This window comes from Gnatocerus cornutus, chromosome 1 (assembly GCF_029298725.1).
Source record: "Gnatocerus cornutus isolate USDA-ARS CGAHR chromosome 1, icGnaCorn1.1, whole genome shotgun sequence".
Classification (NCBI taxonomy): Eukaryota; Metazoa; Arthropoda; class Insecta; order Coleoptera; family Tenebrionidae; genus Gnatocerus; species Gnatocerus cornutus.
This window is the reverse complement of record NC_142233.1, coordinates 30,288,008-30,295,380: the sequence shown is the minus strand read 5'-3', so window position 1 is coordinate 30,295,380 and position 7,373 is coordinate 30,288,008. Positions and strand designations below refer to the sequence as shown.

General features: G+C 37.1%; 4 protein-coding genes across 4 annotated transcripts; 2 read left to right on the top strand and 2 right to left on the bottom strand.

The window, feature by feature from the left end:
• Positions 1 to 932: 932 nt before the first annotated feature.
• LOC148181523 (uncharacterized) lies at positions 933 to 2,370 on the bottom strand. The gene has a single exon (XM_088038079.1). The coding sequence runs from the start codon at positions 2,292 to 2,294 to the stop codon at positions 1,101 to 1,103; it is 1,194 nt and encodes a 397-aa protein (XP_087894205.1). The 5' UTR covers positions 2,295 to 2,370; the 3' UTR covers positions 933 to 1,100.
• A 219-nt stretch (positions 2,371 to 2,589) lies between these two features.
• On the top strand, positions 2,590 to 4,107 carry LOC148181522 (maspardin-like). The gene is made up of 4 exons (XM_088043275.1): positions 2,590 to 3,039; positions 3,087 to 3,557; positions 3,607 to 3,855; positions 3,902 to 4,107. The coding sequence occupies exons 1-4, from the start codon at positions 2,941 to 2,943 to the stop codon at positions 3,968 to 3,970; spliced, it is 888 nt and encodes a 295-aa protein (XP_087899401.1). The 5' UTR covers positions 2,590 to 2,940; the 3' UTR covers positions 3,971 to 4,107.
• LOC148181521 (coiled-coil domain-containing protein 112-like) lies at positions 4,038 to 5,683 on the bottom strand. Its single transcript, XM_088043251.1, has 6 exons — positions 5,521 to 5,683; positions 5,377 to 5,474; positions 4,747 to 5,327; positions 4,495 to 4,697; positions 4,192 to 4,440; positions 4,038 to 4,146 (listed from the first exon to the last, which is right to left on the bottom strand). Exons 1-6 carry the CDS (start codon positions 5,664 to 5,666, stop codon positions 4,116 to 4,118), a joined length of 1,308 nt encoding a protein of 435 aa, XP_087899377.1. The 5' UTR covers positions 5,667 to 5,683; the 3' UTR covers positions 4,038 to 4,115.
• Positions 5,684 to 5,791: 108 nt separating this feature from the next.
• Stoml2 (stomatin like 2) lies at positions 5,792 to 7,261 on the top strand. Its single transcript, XM_088043261.1, has 5 exons — positions 5,792 to 5,930; positions 5,983 to 6,093; positions 6,146 to 6,542; positions 6,590 to 6,990; positions 7,038 to 7,261. The coding sequence occupies exons 1-5, from the start codon at positions 5,886 to 5,888 to the stop codon at positions 7,197 to 7,199; spliced, it is 1,116 nt and encodes a 371-aa protein (XP_087899387.1). The 5' UTR covers positions 5,792 to 5,885; the 3' UTR covers positions 7,200 to 7,261.
• The last annotated feature ends 112 nt before the right edge of the window (positions 7,262 to 7,373 follow it).

Here is a 7,373-nt window from a genome sequence, read left to right as displayed (position 1 = left end):
CTGTTATGAAACAGTAACTATGTTATTATGAATTATTTGTATCATCACTATTATGATGTACTTTACACGTAAGCATTCAAAGGTATTAGATACATCTTAATGTTCATGTTTCGATAAAGAAATTTATAACGCACAGGAGGTTAAATTGTATTTTGACATTAATTTATTTATTTGACAGTGACAAGCGGCCGTTTTACTTTATTACTATAGACGCTATACGATATCGCAAAACAGATTATTATGGAATCAGACATAAACTTATTTTTTAATAACGTGGTAAAACCGAACTTCGCATACTATTGTGTTCAATTCCATTTAGCACTTTGCATATTTCTAGGCAACACTTTTGGGAAGTGCTGTAATAGAGCACGAGTCAACAACAGCAACGATTTTCAGCGCCAGCAAACAATAGCAAGTTTTAACAATAGACAGGGTTCAAATGCGCAACATCAAAGTAGTCTGTCAATTCAATATAATACAATTATTATTAATTTCTCTGAAATTATTAAATCAGACACTATGGATGCTCTTCATTATTCCATTTGTCGTCGTATATTCGCAATTATTACATTCCGGCAAGCTATAGGTGACTTCACTTCAATATAAGCGATGTTATCGAAATATCATGAAATTAAATTTCAATTATAACGAGACAAATTAACTTGGATGTTTTGCAACAAAATTTCATTCTACTTATTATAATTGCAGTGAAACAGACGGACTTGTAATCGGCTAAATCTGAGATATTTCGAAGGGTTAATTGTGGTCTGAAAGCGACAAATGTAAAGGAATCAGTGAATTAGTTTGGAGATTGATTCCGGTAGAATAACTTCGACACTTTGAGCCTCTTTTTACACGAAATAAAATTTACTAAAAATGGTGGATGCGCCGGTCCATTTTTTATTTTAAGTTGTAAAAAAAAACAAATAAAATCCCTTTCGTGGTTTTATTCACTGTACATTTAAAATCTCATCTTCCATTTTGATTAGACATAATAAATAATCGTCATGGCTGCTACAAAATCCCTAAAAGTTGTACAAAATATTCCTGATATAAAAGTGGAAACAATACAACATCTTGTCCAATAAATACATTGTCACTTATATCTGATTGTGCGTGAAAAGCTGAAAAAGCGTGGACCTCGTCAGATCTATGGAAAATTTCATCATCGTCTTATCCTGCCGCGTCCTCGAAGGTTCTGCTGCACATTTCACATATTTGTGTATTGTTGCAAGTCCTTTGTCCACTGCAAAAGTGGTAACATCTTCCTTTCTTTGGTTATTCTTATAAATATATCTTACGATATTATAATTGTAATCTTCAGCGACATCAACATTCATCACCGAAATTGGTCGAGAGCTCTCCGTGTTGGAAATGCAGAATTTCTGTACGGGTAAACTGATCCTTTCCGAGTCCGTGTTGATGCTCTTCATGAAAACATCGAAGCCGTAAACGTGTGTAGGGACTATGTACTCATTGAGCTCCAGAGTGGCTGCATATAAACTTTGCCCATAAGTGCGTAACAAGCAATCATTTTCAACCGCGAAGCGTGTGATCATAGAGTCTCCTTTCGGGAAATTCCACGGCAAGAATGCAACTTGGAGCCCCAATCGTGTTGATAAATTAGTAATGATTTTAACCAAACGATGAGGAATATCTCTGTTGTAAAAAATAAACGACTCGATCCCCGTCAACTTGTGATAGCTGAGGAACTCCACGAATCGCTTTTTGCTGTAAATCGACGGGGAAATGCAGATTGTCATATTGTTATGAACGCGGTGTTGGAAGGAATTCGTCAACATAATCTTCTTCAACTCGCTTTCCTTCTTCATCTTCAAACTGAAAGAAACTGCATAGGGCACGTGATCAGAACTACTCATCTCGCAAATAAAAAAATACAAGTTTAGTCGTACATTATCATCATTCATTACTTTCGAAAACTTGAACTTTCCAATGACTGGTTTCTTTTTGTCTTCAAACCAAAAAAAGCAGTTGCGGGGGACCGTTTTTTCATCGCTCATCAAAGTCAAGGCTTTAGCTTCATTCTGTCGCGTCAAAAATGCAGAGTAAATGTAACCACTTTCATGTTCTTGCCAAAGTGGAGAAGGCCCCCAATCGTGGTGGCTCAGAATGCTTTCAGCTTCGTGCAAATTGGAGATGTTGCACGGTTGACCGAAGAAATTAAACACTTCTAAGACGTAATGAAGGCGGTTGTATTCGTGGCGGTAGACGAGGAATAAGCTTAAACTTATCACGGAGATGATTAAAAGCATGAGCTGGTGGTATTTTTTCATGTTTTGGGGTGTTCGAACTGTCACATTGCACTTTTAAGGTTAACATAAACATATGGGTTTGACGTTTACGCTCGTGAAAGGTGAAATTACAAAAAATAACAAAAAATGTTAAATTTTTGTTTTTATTGTTCAAAAATCATCACAGTTGAGTCAAACAACGACATTAACTACTTTTTTACTGTAAATAAAGGCGGTTTTTAACTTGCGCGCCAAATTTTTAAATATTATTGGTTTAAAATTATCCAATGGCGTTCAGCCAATGTCACAAATTTAGTGGAATGTGAAATTGCAGGCGAATGACATTACTATCTCAAGGACGTTATCAAGAAACAAAATGTTAGATTCACGATGAATTACAAATATTTGGTGTGCACTCTATACCAAAGAAGTCTTGTGTTACGCAATTCTTTTAATTTGTTGACCTTTCAGTCAACATTAGTGTGTTTTTAGTATTTTTCCAATCAATAGTGACCTACGTTTAGGGTATTTTGGTATCTTTATCAGTCAAAACCCCCCAGATGGATTTGCAGAGAGATACCCATAAAGTGATTAACTATTTTTGATAAGAACTTTTGTGAATAATAATAACTTGCGTCAATAGTCCGATGTTACAAACGCAACCTTTTTCTCACAACAAGACTGAAAAATGAGCTACATCAGTGACTTATCCCAATCTCAAGAATACTTAAGTTTTAGAAGTAGTGTTCCTCTGCGAAGAATAATCGTAGATTCAGACAATACAAAGGTTTGAACACAACAACACTGTTTTAGTAATTGTAACGATCATTTAAGGGTTGGCGAGTTTATGACTGTGGCCCCAAAAAAGTCGAATGTCCATTGATCTGTCTTCCTCCTGTCTCAGGAACTGCAGATGTGTTTTTTAAGCAAGCCCTTGCGTTGTCTGCGAAAGGAATAAGAGTGATCTCGGCGGAAGCCCCTGTTTATTGGAATGTGAAAGAATGGTGTGAAGGTTTCAAGAAACTGTTGGATTACTTAGGAATAGTCAAAGCTCACATATTTGGGGCTTCCTTAGGGGGTTACTTGGCTCAAAAATTCGCTGAATATACCCACAAGTGTCCTAGAGTTGCATCCTTGATTCTGTGCAATACTTTTACTGATACTGCCGTTTTTAATAATCATGAATCTGCTGCAATATTCTGGATGCTGCCAGCTTTAGTTCTAAAACGAATGTTGATGAGCAACTTTGGGTCTGAGAAAGTCGACCCTAAAATGGTGGAAGGTATTGATTTTATGGTAGAAAGAGTAAGTTCTAGTATAGAAACCAACACAATGTTCACAGATTTTTTTGTAGCTGGAAAGTCTTCCCCAGACTGAGCTTGCAAGTAGACTGACTCTCAATTGCCTCAGGGGGTATGTAGAAGCTCACAAACTCGCTGACATTCCCGTTACTATTATAGATGTTTTTGATGAATATGCCTTATCGAATGCAGTCAGAGAAGAACTGTATAAATGCTATCCAAGTGCCAAACTTGCTCATTTGAAAACAGGCGGAAACTTCCCGTACTTAAGTCGGTGCGCGGAAGTCAACTTACATTTACAGGTAAAAACAGGAAAAGAAAACAGCACCAACTAATTTGTCCTTCTAGATTCATTTAAGACAGTTTGACGACAGCCCTCTTGCCTCATCTGATCGTCCGCTTGTCAATCGATTTTGACTCGCCGATCTTTGCCTTGTATATATTTGTTTTATAGTTGTTTGTGTTTTATTATTACCAGTGTTCACACTCCTGACGTCACTTTATACACCATTTGAAACACTCTTCTTTACAATAAACATATTTTATTAATAACATTGTAAACTTAACTATCTTTGCGCCAGTCAGGTACCTTCCTAAGAACACTGTTAATTAAAAGAAAAGTCAATCGTCATACTCACAGTCTTGGAACTTCTTTAATGTTCGGAACAAATAGAGACGGCTCTGTTGGAAAATCATCTTTTTTTGTTCTTAAGATCCATTGCTTGGTTGGTTTCAGGAGTCTGTCGAAATCTCTCTCAACCATATAACTAGATTTACTGCGAGATTTAGTTTTATTTCGTTCTTTTAATTTTTTGGATCGGATTTTAGCCATAAACAAATCGTCCTGTGACTGGAACTGCTTAATCATTTTGTTGGCAGTCGCGGCTCTGGAAGATACGTGCTCAAAATTTTCTTGATTTTTACTTTATTGTAGTTTTTACCTGACTCTCTTTATGTGACATTCCTCCAATTCCTTTCGCATTTTCTGGATTTTCTCCTGCATCACTTTTTCTTCCTTCCACTTTGCCACCTCTTTTTTAACTTGGCACTTTAGCCTCCTCTGGTCTTCTTCAATAAGTCTCATTCTCTCAGCTCTGATTAGTTCCTGCATTCTTATTCGCCCCTTCTGTGCTTCCTTTTCCGCCTAAAACACTTAATGCAATTCGATTCTTATTATTAATCAACTTTTCTACTTTCCACATTGCAATTTGTTCCCGAATATTTTCATCTCTTGGTTTTAGTTTCACCTCAGGCTCTGGTTTAGGCTCCTCAACTTTGCTTTGACTACTAATTTTGCTCTTGCCCTCCCGCCAGTTCCTAAGAGCTTCTTTTTTGCGAGTTTTTAACAGTAGATACTTTTTATACCATTCTTCGTGTTGTTCAACATCTTCAACGCTAATATCTGGAAGTAATTTATTTAAATTCACCACTAAATCGTTTATATTCGTATATTTATGACGGAGCTTCAAGAAGAGCAGATGGTTTTCACTCGACCACCCATTTTCATGCCCGTTACTTTTATTAACGAAATTCATGAAAACCGCAACTTCATTGTGGTTGTTCGTCGTGTTTTGTGGTCCTGATGTGTGGTTACGACTCGGTGATATTTTCAGGGGTTTTCCCCATTCCTCCAACTTTTTGTTGTATATTTCTGTGGTTTCTCGTAAAGTTTTTTCTTGATTCTCCAACGTTTCGCTGGTGGATATCAGTTTCATCCGCAAAGTGTAAAGCTTGTCTTGGACTTCCACCATGCATTTCTTAAATGAGTGAAGATCTAAAAAAAATCTAAAAGTGTGGAGACTTCATTATTTAGTGCGATTTACCTAATTCGGCCACGTTTTCTTGAAGAAGAATCTTCTTCGCCTGAAGCTGCTTCCAAATGCTCTTCAGTTCACCACTTATTAAATTATTCTCGTGCTTCCTACAACAATAAAGTCGTAATAAGTTTCTAAGAACACTCGCCCCACCGATTTTTTTCCAATTCTTCGTGATATTTCACCAAACCCAAATCGTCTTCGTATTTTGAAATCCGCTCCAAAAGAGTGCAATTTTTTTCCAAATAAAACTGCGCATTCTTTAATTTGTTGGCTTCGGATAAAAACAACGCGTTCATATTCCGATTTCACTAGCGTCTGTTTTGTTTGCAGGGAAAATTACTTGGAGATTTCCAAACAAACATGACTCACTCTGTATCGGAATTTAAAATTTTATAGTTCTAGGCGCGCTCCGCCAGAGGTCGCCCTCGCGAATTGTCAGTGTCAAAATCAAAAACGTCACATTTTCCGGTTTTTAAGGTTATGACAACTTTTTGTAACACGAAAATTTTTGAAAAATGTTGTCTAGACGGTTTATAAACACCTGCAGAACTCTACTACAAGTATGATTGTTGAGTTTCCAGTCATGTATTCACTCATTTTGTTTTTTTGTAGCAACCCCTAATTCGCGAATCTATTCAGAATAATACAGTTCGTTTGGTTCCAGTGCGGTACAGGTCGTACACACCGCTTAACACTGTAGTCATGTTTGTGCCGCAACAAGAAGTAAGTTTGCTGGTATGTGTAAAGTTGTCTCATCAGTGCTCCTTTTTTTTAGGCATGGGTTGTGGAGCGCATGGGTAAATTTCATAGAATATTAGAGCCTGGTTTGAATGTACTAATTCCGATCGTGGATAAGGTGAAATATGTTCAAAGTTTAAAAGAAATTGCTGTTGACATCCCTAAACAAAGTGCCATAACATCTGATAATGTTACTCTAAACATAGATGGGGTGCTTTATTTACGAATAGTGGATGCTTACCTGGCTAGTTACGGCGTTGAAGACCCAGAATTTGCCATAACTCAACTGGCACAAACCACTATGAGATCAGAACTAGGAAAAATTTCACTAGACAAAGTTTTTAGGGAAAGAGAAAATCTCAACGTTTCCATTGTTGATTCTATAAACAAAGCAAGTGAAGCTTGGGGCATGACATGTTTGCGTTACGAAATCCGTAAGTTCCTCTCTTATAAAACCACAAAAACTGTTATTTTGTTTAAGGCGATATCAAACTACCACCACGAGTTCAAGAGGCCATGCAAATGCAAGTAGAAGCAGAGCGTAAAAAACGCGCTGCTATTCTCGAATCTGAAGGTATTCGCGAAGCCGATATCAACGTAGCGGAAGGTAAAAGAAAATCCCGGATATTAGCATCAGAAGCTGAACGCCAAGAGCAGATCAACAAAGCCGCTGGTGAAGCAGCGGCGATTTTAGCAATAGCTGAAGCCCGAGCCGGCGGTTTGAAACTGGTGGCTGAGGCTTTGAACAAAGACTTGGGGCCGAACGCCGCTTCTCTTAGTATAGCCGAACAGTATGTTCATGCATTTGATAAACTTGCAAAGACGAATAATACGCTTATTTTGCCGTCAAATGTCGGGGATGTTTCTAGTTTGGTTGCCCAGGTAAAACTGTTGAAAGTTAAATTGGTTGTGCTAACTTGAGGTTGCAGGCAATGTCTATTTATTCCACGATTTCGAAGACTCAAGATGGGAAGAAAGTGAAAAATGCGGATTGTTTTGCGACTGGTGATAATTTGGCGGAGTTCTTTAGCGATGATGAGGATAGGAAGAAGAATAAAAATAAGTCGGCAACTCTTCCATTGATTAAATAACGCATAATGTAACGATTTATGGTAGATTATGGAAATTTTAAATAAATTATTATTTTGTACAAGCTGTTATTTACTAAACAAAGTAATGATATCAAGAGCAAATAGAAAACTGGAAATTGCAGTACAATTGAGTGTATTATTGGTTGCATAACGAAATTATTTTAATTTTTTATT